This window comes from Dendrobates tinctorius, unplaced genomic scaffold (assembly GCF_039654945.1).
Source record: "Dendrobates tinctorius isolate UK_male_01 unplaced genomic scaffold, ASM3965494v1 ptg000022l, whole genome shotgun sequence".
NCBI lineage: Eukaryota > Metazoa > Chordata > Amphibia > Anura > Dendrobatidae > Dendrobates > Dendrobates tinctorius.
Genome location: NW_027361690.1, coordinates 7392761 through 7408257, shown reverse-complemented (window position 1 = coordinate 7408257; position 15497 = coordinate 7392761). Strand labels below are relative to the sequence as shown.

The following is a 15497-nucleotide window of genomic DNA, read 5'->3' as shown; positions in this document are numbered from 1 at the left end:
TAGCACGTGATAACATTTTGACACGTGTATATATATATATATATATATATATATATATATATATATATATATTTTATTCCACTCATATTTAGGAGGTGGTGTCAAAATATATATATATATATATATATATATATATATATATATATATATATATATATATATATATTCAACATGCCCAATTCTTTTCAGTCTCATGGGGAGGAGTCCACATTTTTCTGTAGACATGAGGTTGGCTAACGTACTAACCAGCACAGATTTAATTTTTATGCCCATGTTGAACCATTCTGTTCACAAACCCTTGTAATAAGTGTCATTCTTATTCAAAACTACGAAAACGGAACATGCCATAAATCAGGGACCACCATACAAATGGCAATGTTTATTAAAGAATGCAAAAAGCCAAAAACGGTTTTAAAAAAATCTTTAGGTACATATCCATAGATGGAAATTAGGCCAACAGACACAACTGCACAAGAAAATAAATATATAAGTGTCTACAGTATAGACTATGTAGTGATTTGCAGGACTCTGGTCACTGTTCAAAAAAAATGTATAAGGATAAATATGCAAATTGTCTGTTCAGAGAGGAAGAGGACTAGAACTCTAGTGCCACCTATTGGAAGTAGCAATCCTAAAAGTCAATCTTGACCCTTTAAGGAGCCTTGTCACATGACTTAGGATAAAAGCCTAAGTCATGTGACAAGGCTCCTTAAAGGGGCAATATTGACTTTTAGGATTGCTACTTCCAATAGGTGGCACTAGAGTTCTAGTCCTCTTCCTCTCTGAAGAGACAATTTGCAGATTTCCCAGAGGAGCATTGCGGCTTTAAGTCTCCTCATCTTGGCATATGCATCCATTAGCCCTCTGTGTCTGTACTGTTACTCACTTAACATTATGGCTGGTCCATACAATCAGGGCAACTGTTACCACCCACCTTTCGTGTCTACCTCTTTCCTCATAGACTGTAAGCTTGCGAGCAGGACCCTCTTTCCTCTGGGTATCTGTTATGATCTATGTGATTATTGTTATGCTGTAATGTCTATTGTCTGTACAAATCCCCTCTGAAATGTAAAGTGCTGCGGAATAAGTCGGCGCTATAGAAATAAAATTTATTATTATAGGCATGCTTAGCATGTCAATCTCTGCAAGGAGAAACGATACTTCATGGATAAGGATAAATATACACCCACTTTCACTAAAAGTACCCCTCTGGATTTCTGTGCATGATATAATCAGCAAATTCTAAAGTGCACAACTTCCAAGATAAGGAAGCTGATTAATCTAAATATTATCACAGCGAGCAGCACAAAATAGCAATCAAGACAAATAGACCTCAAAAGTGACAAGAGGAGAGGTATCAACATTACCATGCAGCATGAAAGGATTTAAAGAAGTTCCCAACTAGACAAAGGTCTCAAAGAGGCACATAGAGAATTTCTTATGTGTAGGAGGCATGATCTTCTCAACCACGGCCATGCCAATAGAGCAGGACCAGAGGTCAGTGCAGATGTCAGGAGGGAGGCATGGAAGCCCGACGCGTGTCGCCACTCAGCTGGTGGCTTCCTCAGGACCTGATTTTTGAAATGCTCCTTTTTCATAGTTTTGAGTCTCAGCTGTTCCCATGGTTCAGGATGACCCCGTCTAACTGCTGATGGTGCCCTCCAGTTTAGTCGGTTAGTCGTATGTGGCATTCTTATAACATACCTAGTTTAAGCGCACTGAACTCCGGAAGCGAGGCTGAGGCGCACAATTGGTAAAATATGTGGTAATTTCTCTCCTCGTCCGCCTAAAACAAAGAACAGCATACGTAGAGAAAAGTCAATCCATATAGTACTGCATCGCTCACAGAGTCCGGCTCGGCAAGCATTACATCTGACAGCCAACGCTGTGTGCAGTAAGCAGGGCACAGGCTGACTCCGCACGTGGAGTGAGGACTAGGCATTTATGGCCCCACAAAACCTGATTCTTTAGGCTTTGGAATTATTACAGGTTTCCAGCAACAGTAAATGCAAACAAGAACTGGAAATGGTACAGAAATGGTTTTTGTTTTCTTGTATCCCCCAATAATGTATTTATGGCATAAACCAGGCCTTACATATCATCTTACAGAAGTTGCTGACCCTAGTAGATGAATCCAAGCACTCCGATGCCACCAGAGAATGCAGGGTGCATTCCCATAGTCCATGAAGCAGAACATGTCTGAGAACAGAAGAGGACGGACCATGCATGAAGGCCAGCTTAACCACCGTAAGATTAACCCCGTGCTGAGCACTCTGGGCAGATGTTCTGATCTTACAGCAGAAGATCACTGCATACTAGGTCTAGAATGTCTGATGGGATTGTATTAACCAAGTGAATCCAAAAGAAAAAAAACCTCTGACTAATGCAGAACAAGAGAACAAAAAAAAAAAAAAAAATCAAGTTCTTCTTCTGGGACCATTTCTACATTGAAACCTTATATCCATGAGTGAATATTGCTTATTAGTCTCATTAAAGGGAATCTAGTGCCAGGTTTATGCAGACCAACGTGATGACCGAGGGCAGAGGGCCAAGCCTGCCTGCAGACTAACTGACAGCTTCATGTCTCTGTACAGTGTAGGGAGAAAGCTGTCAATCAGCAGTGGATGGACGGGGTGAGCCCACAGCTCCCGAATATTGAGACTCCAGCACCATCTTCCCCTGCAGCTAAGAAGCAATGATTTTAGAGAATATTGGTAATACATAAAAAGTGACTCATCACTGGAATCAGGGTCTCTGTCTCTATCATGAGTCAGGGCAGCCTACCTGGTGGCGGATTCCCTCTGAAGCAGTGGGATCTGAGCACAGCGAATAAAGGGATCTTTCAGGTTTACAATAGTTTATTACATAAGCATACTTTGTATACAAAGAAGAAAATCAATGTTACTTTGCCCCGCTGCTTCAGCCTCTCCGCTGTAACCCACAGTCTTTATGGAATCGCGGCGGCGAAGACATCACTAGTGCGGCCATGACAACAAAGACCAGGAACAGCATTGGAGTGATAGGGCATAAGTAACGCTGACTTTATTTTTACTCTTGGAATGAATTGTAAGCCTGCAAAAGTCCTTTAAGCATTTTTAGAGACAGGACAAGATTAATAATCATCCATAAAGCACAACAAATATAAAAAGGTCTCAATGGCCCTAGTGAGTGCAGCCACCTAATAAGAAATGTCTCAGTTTCATCTCATGCGTTACTGTTAAGCCCATAGAACATGAATGAATGTGTGGGTTTGGTTTTTTTTTTGGTTTTTTGGCAGTTCAAGGGGATTTCCAATAAAGTACACTTTAATCAATAGATCTTGAAATAATAATTTCCACAACTTGAATAGTTAAATAAAATGTCCCTGTGCTGAGAGAATCTTACAAATGTGCCCCTGCTGTGTACTGTGTAGTGGCTGTGTCTGACCATACAGGAACATTTTCTGATCATACCACAGCTCCTGGGCAGGGCAGGATGGGGGGACGGAGCAAAAGAGTATATAGGCAGGACAGCATTGGAAGTAAAACAGTTCCCTGTCTGTTTTTAAACAATGTTTTCCTTCAAACAAAGCAGCAGCTGTGACCCCATGCTGTCCTGCCTGTATACTCTTTTGCTTTCCCCCGAGGAGCTGTGGTATGATCAGACCATGGTCCTGTACGGTCCGACACAGCCATTAGACAGTACACAGCAGGGGCCCATTTATAAGAGGATCTCAGCACGGGGACATTTTATTTAACACATCCAACTGTGGAAGTTCTAATTATTCTAAAGGTCTATTAATAAAATATAGTCATAAGCAAAACTGAAAATGTTTTTGCCGTGTTGGTGATAAAGGAACCGTTCACAATGGTACAGTCATGGCCAAAAGTTTTGAGAATGACACAAATATTAATTTTTACAAAGTCTACTGCTTCATTTTTTCTAATGGCAATTTGCATATACTCCAGAATGTTATAAAGAGTGATCAGCTTAACAGCAATTACTTACAAAGTCAATATTTGCCTAGAAAATGAACTTTATCCCCAAAACACATTTCAACATCATTGCAGCCCTGCCTTAAAAGGACAGCTAACATCGTTTCAGTGATTGCTCCATTAACACAGGTGTGGGTGTTGATGAGGACAGGGCTGGAGATCAATCTGTCATGATTAAGTAAGAATGACACCACTGGACACTTTAAAAGAAGGCTGGTGCTTGGCATCATTGTTTCTCTTCTGTTAACCATGGTTATCTCTAAAAAAACACGTGCAGTCATCATTGCACTGCACAAAAATGGCCTAACAGGGAAGAGTATCGCAGCTAGAAAGATTGCACCTCAGTCAACAATCTATCGCATCATCAAGAACTTCAAGGAGAGAGGTTCCCTTGTTGCCAAAAAGGCTCCAGGGCGCCCAAGAAAGACCAGCAAGCGCCAGGACCGTCTCTTAAAAGTGTTTCATCTGCGGGATCGGGCTACCAGCAGTGCAGAGCTTGCTCAGGAATGCAGCAGGCAGGTGTGAGTGCATCTGCACGCACTGTGAGGCGGAGACACTTGGAGCAAGGCCTGGTCTCAAGGTGGGCAGCAAAGAAGCCACTTCTCTCCAGGAAAAACATCATGGACAGACTGATATTCTGCAAGAGGTACAGGGAGTGGACTGCTGAGGACTGGGGTAAAGTCACTTCCTCTGATGAATCCCCTTTTCGATTGTTTGGGACATCTGGAAAACTGCTTATTCGGAGAAGACCAGGTGAGCGCTACCACCAGTCTTGTCTCATGCCAACTGTCAAGCATCCTGAAACCATTCATGTGTGGGGTTGCTTCTCAGCCAAGGGAATGGGCTCTCTCTCAGACTTGCCTAAAAACACAGCCATGAATAAAGAATGGTACCAGAATGATCTCCAAGAGCAACTTCTCCCAACCGTCCAAGAGCAGTTTGGCGATCAACAATGCCTTTTTCAACATGATGGAGCACCTTGCCATAAAGCAAAGGTGATAACTAAATGGCTCAGGGAACAAAACATAGAGATTTTGGGACCATGGCCTGGAAACTCCCCAGATCTTAATCCCATTGAGAACTTGTGGTCAATCATCAAGAGACGGGTGGACAAACAAAAACCTTCAAATCCAGACAAAATAAAAGCATTGATTTTGCAAGAATGGACTGCTATCAGTCAGGATTTGATCCAGAAGTTGATTGAGAGCATGCCAGGGAGAATTGCTGAGGTCCTGAAGAAGAAGGGTCAACACTGCAAATATTGACTTGCTGCATTAACTCATTCTGTCAGTATAACCTTTTGCTACTCATAATATGATTGCAATTAGATTTCTGTATGTGATAAAAAACATCTGACAAACACACATAAAAACCAGAGGCCAGCAGATCATGTGAAAATATAATATTTGTGTCATTCTCAAAACTTTTGGCCATGACTGTATGTTGACACTCAAGGATTATCCGCTGACAGCAGTAAATCAATAATAGAAAAACATTCCAGGTGCCGGCAAATTGAATAAAATCTTCAAAACTTTTATTTCATTACACATTACTAAAATTCATAATGGCAAGTAGAAGCCACTCGGATGCATTTCTGGCATGCTCTGCCCTTGATCACTGAGCACCAAGGGCCAGAAACAAGTCTGAGTGGCTTCTACTTGCCATCATGAATTTTAATAGATTGAAATGGAAAAAAAGTTTTGGAAACTTCATTCAAGTTGCCGGCACCGGGAATTTTTTTCTACTATTGATTAAAATATACCATACTTTGTTAGTGGGAAAGTCCCTTTAATTACTATTTTAAGAAAAAAAAAAAAACAAAAACCTTTCACACACTTCCTTACGGTATTATTTATATAGTATAGTATAGTATAGTATAGTATGTGTGTGTGTGTGTGTGTATGTGTGTATATATATATATATATATATATATATATATATATATATATATATATATATATATATATATATATATATATACATACAGTGGGGAAAAAAAGTATTTAGTCAGTCAGCAATAGTGCAAGTTCCACCACTTAAAAAGATGAGAGGCGTCTGTAATTTACATCATAGGTAGACCTCAACTATGGGAGACAAACGGAGAAAAAAAAATCCAGAAAATCACATTGTCTGTTTTTTTTTTCATTTTATTTGCATATTATGGTGGAAAATAAGTATTTGGTCAGAAACAAGCAATCAAGATTTCTGGCTCTCACAGACCTGTAACTTCTTCTTTAAGAGTCTCCTCTTTCCTCCACTCATTACCTGTAGTAATGGCACCTGTTTAAACTTGTTATCAGTATAAAAAGACACCTGTGCACACCCTCAAACAGTCTGACTCCAAACTCCACTATGGTGAAGACCAAAGAGCTGTCAAAGGACACCAGAAACAAAATTGTAGCCCTGCCCCAGGCTGGGAAGACTGAATCTGCAATAGCCAACCAGCTTGGAGTGAAGAAATCAACTGTGGGAGCAATAATTAGAAAATGGAAGACATACAAGACCACTGATAATCTCCCTCGATCTGGTGCTCCACGCAAAATCCCACCCCGTGGGGTCAGAATGATCACAAGAATGGTGAGCAAAAATCCCAGAACCACGCGGGGGGACCTAGTGAATGAACTGCAGAGAGCTGGGACCAATGTAACAAGGCCTACCATAAGTAACACACTACGCCACCATGGACTCAGATCCTGCAGTGCCAGACGTGTCCCACTGCTTAAGCCTGTACATGTCCGGGCCCGTCTGAAGTTTGCTAGAGAGCATTTGGATGATCCAGAGGAGTTTTGGGAGAATGTCCTATGGTCTGATGAAACCAAACTGGAACGGTTTGGTAGAAACACAACTTGTCGTGTTTGGAGGAAAAAGAATACTGAGTTGCATCCATCAAACACCATACCTACTGTAAAGCATGGTGGTGGAAACATCATGCTTTGGGGCTGTTACTCTGTAAAGGGGCCAGGACGACTGATCCGGGTACATGAAAGAATGAATGGGGCCATGTATCGTGAGATTTTGAGTGCAAACCTCCTTCCATCAGCAAGGGCATTGCAGATGAAACGTGGCTGGGTCTTTCAACATGACAATGATCCAAAGCACACCGCCAGGGCAACGAAGGAGTGGCTTCGTAAGAAGCATTTCAAGGTCCTGGAGTGGCCTAGCCAGTCTCCAGATCTCAACCCTATAGAAAACCTTTGAAGGGAGTTGAAAGTCCGTGTTGCCAAGCGAAAAGCCAAAAACATCACTGCTCTAGAGGAGATCTGCATGGAGGAATGGGCCAACATACCAACAACAGTGTGTGGCAACCTTGTGAAGACTTACAGAAAACGTTTGACCTGTCATTGCCAACAAAGGATATATCACAAAGTATTGAGATGAAATTTTGTTTCTGACCAAATACTTATTTTCCACCATAATATGCAAATAAAATGAAAAAAAAACAGACAATGTGATTTTCTGGATTTTTTTTTCTCAGTTTGTCTCCCATAGTTGAGGTCTACCTATGATGTAAATTACAGACGCCTCTCATCTTTTTAAGTGGTGGAACTTGCACTATTGCTGACTGACTAAATACTTTTTTTCCCCACTGTATGTATGTGTATATATATATATATATATATATATATATATATATATATATATATATATATACATACATACACACACACACACACACAGTTCACAAAAATAAAGGGAACACTTAAAGAACAGAATATAACTCCGAGTACATCAAACTTCTGTGAAATCAAACTGTCCACTTAGGAGAAGCAACACTGATTGACAATCAATTTCACATGCTGTTGTGCAAATGGAATAGACAACAGTTGGAAATTATTTGCAATTATCAAGACACCCTCAATAAAAGAGTGGTTCTGCAGGTGGGGACCACAGACCACATCTCCGTACCAATGCTTTTTGGCTGATGTTTTGGTCACTTTTGAATGTTGGTCGTGCTTTCACATTCGTGGTAGCACGAGACTGACTCTACAACGCACACAAGTGGCTCAGGTAGTGCAGCTCATCCAGGATGGCACATCAATGCGAGCTGTGGCAAAAAGGTTTGCTGTGTCTGTCAGCGTAATGTCCAGAGGCTGGAGGCCAGGATTGGCAAATTCGCCACTGGCGCACTGTGCTCTTCAGAGATGAAAGCAGGTTCACACTGAGCACATGTGACAGTCTGGAGATGCCGTGGAGAGCAATCTGCTGGCTGCAATATCCTTCAGCATGACTGGTTTGGCAGTGGGTCAGTAATGGTGTGTGGTAGCAATTCTTTGGAGTGCCGCACAGCCCTCCATGTGCTGGTCAGAGGTAGCCTGACTGCCATTAGGTACCGAAATGAGATCCTCCGACCCTATGGACTGATCCGCCCATTCCCCAGACCTGAATCCGATTGAGCACATCTGGGACATCATGTCTCGCTCCATCCACCAACATCACGTTGCACCACAGACTGTTCAGGAGTTGGCGGATGCTTTAGTCCAGGTCTGGGAGGAGATCCCTCAGGAGACCATCCGCCAGCTCATCAGGAGCATGCCCAGGTGTTGTACAGTAGAGAGGTCATACAGGCACGTGGAGGCCACACACAATACTGAGCATCTTTTCCATGTCATGAGGCATTTCCACTGAAGTTGGATCAGCCTGTAATTTGATTTTCCACTTTGATTTTGAGTATCATTCCAAATCCAGACCTCAATGGGATACTCATTTTGATTTACATTGATAATTGTTATGTTCTATTGTTCTGAACACATTCCACTATGCAATGAATACAAATTTGCAACTGGAATATTTCATTCAGAGATATCTATGATGTGGTATTTTAGTGTTCCCTTTATTTTTTTGAGCAGTATATATATATATATATATATATATATATATATATATATATATATATATATATATATATATATATATATATATATATATTGTGGTGTAGTAACCACTGAGTCCGCTAGGGGGCGCTGTGTGGATTTCCCAGGAGAAAGGATGAATGGCAGAATACGGAATGGCCGTTATGTATCCCAAAGTGGGTGGCTTTGGGATGGAGACTTATGTGTTGTTCAGCAATGATATTGCTGAGGTGTTGTTTCAATGTGTAAGGGACAAGTCTCCAGGTAACTAGAGTGATGGGCGGGCCTGGTTACCTACAAACCCACCCAGGGGGTGTGTTTAAAGCACTGTTGGAAATAGTGTTAATGCTTGAAGGACCTGTGATGAGGTCAGAGTCATGTGACCCGGTGGGCGTGGCTATGAACCATATAATGTGGCCAGGGTAGGTCACAGGGGGTGAATGCTTGGACCCGGTTGGTCCAGTGTGGAAGGTCCCGCTGAGATGGGGTTTCCTGCCTGACAGCACGTGTGGACGCTGTGAGTAATGGCTGCAAGTGCCTGAGAGTTCCCTGGAGGGAATGAATGTCTGCAGTATGGAGAAGCAGTCATGAGAGAACCCTGACGGGGTGAGACATAACTCTGAGTCTGAAAGGCCTGCGTATTGGACATTGCTAACAGAGTGAACCTCTGTCATGGACGCTATGCCGTTTATATATTGCTGGTCATGGTTTATGATGTTTAATAAACCGCATGGACTATACTGGTTTATGGAAAACATGTGCCGGATCTGATTTTGTGGCTGCCAAGCAAGTGATCCCCTACTTAAATGACAGCGCTACCTCACAGTGTGTGTGTGTGTGTGTGTATATATATATATATATATATATATATATATATATATATATATATATATATATACACACACACACACACACACACACACACACACACACACACACACACTCTCCATGTGCCTGTATGACCTCCCTACAATGCCTGGGCATGGTACTGATGAGGAAGCAGATGGTCTTCTGAGGGATCTCCTCCCCCAGACCTGGACTAAAGCATCCGTCAATTCCTGGACAGTCTGCGGTGCAACGTGACGTTGGTGGATGGAGCGAGACATGATGTCCCAGATGTGCTCAGTCGGATTCAGGTCTGGGGACCGGGCGGGCCAGTCCATAGCTTCAATGCCCTCATCTTGAAGGAACTGCTGACATACTCCAGCCACATGAGGTCTGGCATTGTACTGCATTAGGAGGAACCCAGGGTCAACCACACCAGCATATGGTCTCACCAGGGGTCTGAGGAGCTCATCTCAGAAACTAATGGCAGTCAGTCTACCTCTGCCGAGCACATGGAAGGCTGTGCGGCCCTCCAAAGAAATGCCACCCCACACCATTACTGACCCACTGCCAAACCAGTTACGCTGAAGGATGTTGCAGGCAGCAGATCGCTCTCCATGGCATCTCCAGACTCTATCACATCTGTCACATGTGCTCAGTGTGAACTTGCTTTCATCTGTGAAGAGCACAGGGCACCAGTGGCGAATTTGCCAATCCTGGTGTTCTGTGGCAAATGCCAAGCGTCCTGCAAGGTGTTGGGCTGTGAGCACCACCCAGATATGTGGACACACCCCGATATGTGGACGTCGGGCCCTCAGACCATTCTCATGGAGTCGGTTTCTAACCATTTGTGCAGACACATGCACATTTGTGGCCTGCTGGAGGTCATTTTGCAGGGCTCTGGCAGTGCTCCACCTGTTCCTCCTTGCATAAAGGCTGAGGTAGCGGTCCTGCTGCTGGGTTGTTGCCCTCCTACGACCCCCCTCCATGTCTCCTGGTGTACTGGCCTGTCTCCTGGTAGCGTCTCCAGCCTCTGGACACTACGCTGACAGACACAGGAAACCTTCTTGCCACAGCTCGCATTGATGTGCCATCCTGGATGAGCTGCACTACCTGAGCCACTTGTGTGGGTTGTTGAGTCCGTCTCATGCTACCATGAGTGTGAAAGCACAACCAACATTCAAAAGTGACAAAAACATCAGCCAGAAAGCACTGGTACAGAGATGTGGTCTGTGGTCCCCACCTGCAGAACCACTCCTTTATTGAGTGTGTCTTGATAATTGCCAATAATTTCTATCCGTTGTCTATTCCATTTGCACAACAGCATGTGAAATGGATTGTCAATCAGTCTTGCTACTTAAGTGGACAGCTTGATCCCACAAAAGTTTGATTTACCTGGAGTTATATTCTGTTGTTTAAGTGTTCCCTTTACTTTTTGGTAATGTAAATATATTTACTATATATATATATATATATATATATATATATATATATATATATATATATATATATATATATATATATATATATATATATATATATATACATACACACACACAAGGACTTTTTACTGTTTTTTTGTCTATTAAAGAAGCTGGTGGTAAATAAACATATTACTTTTTAGGAGACAGAGTGAACAAGTTAAAAAAAACAAAAAAAAAAAAAACATAAAAGCAATTCTGACAACCATAGCTGTATTAGCTGTATTGTTGCCCTCTAGACATAGTTGTGTAACGGCTTGCTTTTTTGCAGGATGAGTTGCAGTTTACACCAGTGGGTGGATTCAACTTTTGAATCAATTTTTTTACAATTGCCCGCTCAGGAAATTATTTTGATTTCAGGGCTGCAGCACTCGCATCATGTTGAGAACAACACGTGACTGCTGTCTCCAATCACAACAGTGATAAGAAGGTAGACTGCATAAGAACTCGGGAGTCCAGTAACTTCACAAAGAGCAGTAGGGAGTAGTGGAGAGGCGGTGCTGGAACTGGAAATAAGGCCTAATGGGCAATTTTTATTTTTTTTTATTAAAAAAGATAGCCCCTTTAACTCTTGAACCCTCGAATGATAATAGGATAACTCTGCTTCTTCTGTCCCAACATATACAGAAAAGCTGAAGATTCCTCTAAAGAAAACAGGAAGCTTCTGACTGCTCCAGTGACCGCTGTGAAGACTGATTTTTACACATGAATAGTCACAAAAAAAACATCAAAACTTGGGCAAAACAAAAAAAAACAAAAAACTTTTTTTTTTTTAAATAAAAACCGGCTTGCTATGCATAATATACAATTTTTTGAACATATATTCCTTCTAAAATAGAGAAGCACATACCTGAAACACCACTCTTGATTTCTCTAGTAAATATGTCCTCATATGTGCACCAATAATCCGATACCTCTTATCAAATCCAATCTCTATGTATTTTCCAAAGCGACTACTGTTGTCATTCCTTGTGGTCTTTGCATTACCTATTGCCTGTAAATAAAAACACAAATAATTTGAAGTTAAATAAAGCATAACTATCACTGTAGGCTTTAGGAGAATGATGAGTGGTTATCTAGAGAGCAAGGATTTGTTTTTTTCAAAAATATTATTTATTATTATAGCACCACTTATTCCATGGCGCTTTACATGTGAGGAGGGGTATACATAATAAATACAAGTACAGTAATCTTAAATGATACAAGTCACGACTGGTACAGGATGAGAGAGGACCCTGCCAACGAGGGATCACAATCTACAAGGGATGGGTGAGGATACAGTAGGCGAGGGTAGAGCTGGTCGTGCTGCGGTTTGGTGGATCTGTGGTTACTGCAGGTTGTAGGCTTGTTGGAAGAGGTGGGTCTTCAGGTTCTTTTTGAAGGTTTCCATGGTAGGTGAGAGAGTCTGATATGTTGGGGTAGAGAGTTCCAGAGGAGGGGTGATGCGTGGGAGAAATCTTGTATGCGATTGTGGGAAGGGGAGATAAGAGGGGATTAGAAATGGAGATCTGGTGAGGATCGGAGGTTACTTGAAGGTAAGTACCGGGAGATGAGGTCACAGATGTATGGAGGAGACAGGTTGAGGATGGCTTTGTGTGTCATCGTTAGGGTTTTAAACTGGAGTCTTTGGGTAATGGGGAGCCAGTGCAGGGATTGACAGAGGGGAGAGGCCGGGGAATAGCGGAGGGACAGGTGAATTAATCAGGCAGCAGAGTTTAGAGTAGATTAGAGGGGTGCGAGAGTGTTAAGAGGGGAAGCTGCAGAGCAGGGAGGTTGAAGTAGTCAAGGCAGGAGATGATGAGGACATGGACTAGGGTTTTAGCAGATTCTTGGTTTAGGAATGTACGGATCCAGGAAATATTTTTGAGTTTTAGTCAGCAGGAAGTGGAGAGGGCTAGGATATGTGGTTTGAAAGAGAGATCAGTGTCAAGGATTACCCCAAGGCAGCGAGCTTGTGGGACTGGGGAGAGAGATGGGGGAAAGATGATGAATTCTGTTTTGTCCATATTAAGTTTTAGAAATTTAGTGGAGAAGAAGGATGAAATAGCGGACGGACAGACATTATATGCTGACAACTAGAATTATAATAGACATCAATAGAAATCTCAAAGTAAAGAGTGCTGTCATCAGATTTCTTAGTATATTGACTACAGGGATGTTTTTTTTTTTTTTAACCACAGTATCTTATAATTCTTGTTCGTACTTTAAACAGTTTCTTGCTCAAAAACCTTACTATTGTCTGGAAAGAATATAAAGATGTGCGATGCAAAGATACAATATTTCATGCCAAAATTTACATTGAATTAAAGGTGACGCAGTGATATCACATTTATAAACATACACACATGCCTTGATTTCTTCATTGCCCGAATCCTAGGGAATATTCTATCATTGTAGAGGGAATATACTGCTGGAATTTCCACGCATTATTAACACATTTTATCTCCACTAATTCTCCTCTGTGCTGACTTGAGCAGTAATAATGACAAAGAATGTATAAATTCCACAGATCTAGGTTTAACTGCTAATTGGTTTATGCATTTATCCATGTGACCCTCCTTACCCATGAAAAATGATCTTAAAATTCCAAAAACCCACTGATGGTGAGCAGACGAAACTTACACATTAAAGGTGATGTCAATAAGATAATGTAATTAATGGATTATTCCCACAAAAACTTTTTTTTTTTTATAAAGCACAGTAAATGCTAACTTAGTCTTAAAGGGGTATTCCCACCTCCAAGATCCTACCCTAGTTATGTAGTAGGTAATAATAATATTAGCAAATACCTCCAGTTAGAAATGTAGTATAGTTTTCCTGATTCACTATGTCTCTTTCCTCATGTGCAGGCATTGCAGGACCTTAGGCATCCATGATTATGACCATGATAAAGTGACAGCTAGTTGCTAGTGGTCATAGACAAGGATAAAAAAGGTCCTGCACTGCCTGCACATGAGGAAAGAGAGACAGCGAACCAGGAAAACTATACTATATTTCTATTTGGAGGTATTTGCTAATATTCTTATTATTACACCTACTGCACATTGGGATAAGGTCTTGGAGATGGGAATACCCCTTTAAAGAAGCACTCCTCAATTCAAAGCCTGTATCCTCTTAAATATACTGCAGTCATATTATGCAGCACTGTGTACTTACAATTGCACATTTTGTCTTTCTACCCAGATCATTCTTTTCTTCCCCATTAGGCCTATAGCATCATGTGATTAAAATTGACTACCTGAATCCTTCTAAGCTCTATGTAGAAACAGGAGGTCAATGTTCTCTGCAAAGGTCTACAGCAGTTGGAATAGCAGAGCAGCCGAGTCAAGAGTTGAAGAGGGTGAGTGATAAATTAAAGGACAAAACACTTCCTTTTTTACATACAGAAGAGAAAAGAGAATAATTAACTAACTAGAAAGGCAAAATGTGCAATTTTATCCCCTTACTGCCATTGGACGCAATAGTATGGCCAATGGCAGATCCCCCACTTTGATGAGGGCTCCGGCGGTGAGCCCGCATCAAAGCCGGGACATGTCAGCTGTTTTCAACAGCTGACATGTGCCCGCAATAGGCGCAGGTGGAATTGCGATCCACCCTCGCCTATTAACTAGTTAAATCCCGCTGTCAAAGGCTGACAGCGGGCTTTAACTAGAGATTCCGGCCAAGCGGCTGGAAATACGCGCATCGACGACCCCCATCTTGTGATCGGGGGTCAGCAATGCGTTGTCATAACAACCTGAGGTCTCCTAGAGACCACTATGGTTGTTGATGAGGCATTGCTATGAGTGCCACCCGTTGGGCGGCACTCATAGCAATGCTGTAATTCTGCTACATATAGGCGATCTGCTCATCGCCTATATGTAGCAGAGCCGATCGAGTTGTGGATGCTTCTAGCCTCCCATAGATATGGCAGCATGCCAAAATTAAAAAAAGTTTTACAAAATATTAAAAAAAAAAATATATATATATATATATATATATATATATATATATATATATATATATAAAAAGTTTATAATCACCCCCCTTTCGCCCAATTCAAAATTAAACAATAAAAAAAAAATCACACATACACATATTAGGTATCATCGAGTTCAGAATCACCCAATCAAAAAAAAAAAAAAAAAAAAAAAAGGATTAACCCGATCGCTAAACGGTGTAGTGGGACAAAAATCGAAATGCCAGAATTACGTTTTTTTGGTCGCCGCAACAATGCATTAAAATGCAATAACGGGCGATGAAAAGAACGTAACTGCACAAAAGTGGCATCCTTAAAAACGTCAGCTCGACGAGCAAAAAAATAATCCCTCACCCAACCCGAGATCACGAAAAATGGAGAAGCTACGGGTATCGGAAAATGGCGCAAT

At 41.6% G+C, this 15497-nt stretch overlaps 1 protein-coding gene across 5 annotated transcripts in view; it reads right to left on the bottom strand.

Moving 5' to 3' along the window:
* Positions 1-15497, bottom strand: part of MYO5A (myosin VA) — a 231956-nt gene that overhangs the window by 113860 nt on the left and 102599 nt on the right. For all 5 annotated transcript variants that reach the window (XM_073568412.1, XM_073568411.1, XM_073568413.1 and 2 more), the window contains exons 6-7: positions 11981-12124; positions 1705-1786 (exon numbers count right to left, since the gene is read on the bottom strand). In XM_073568412.1, coding sequence (XP_073424513.1) covers positions 1705-1786; positions 11981-12124 — 226 coding nt within the window. The remainder of the gene's footprint in view (positions 1-1704; positions 1787-11980; positions 12125-15497) is intronic.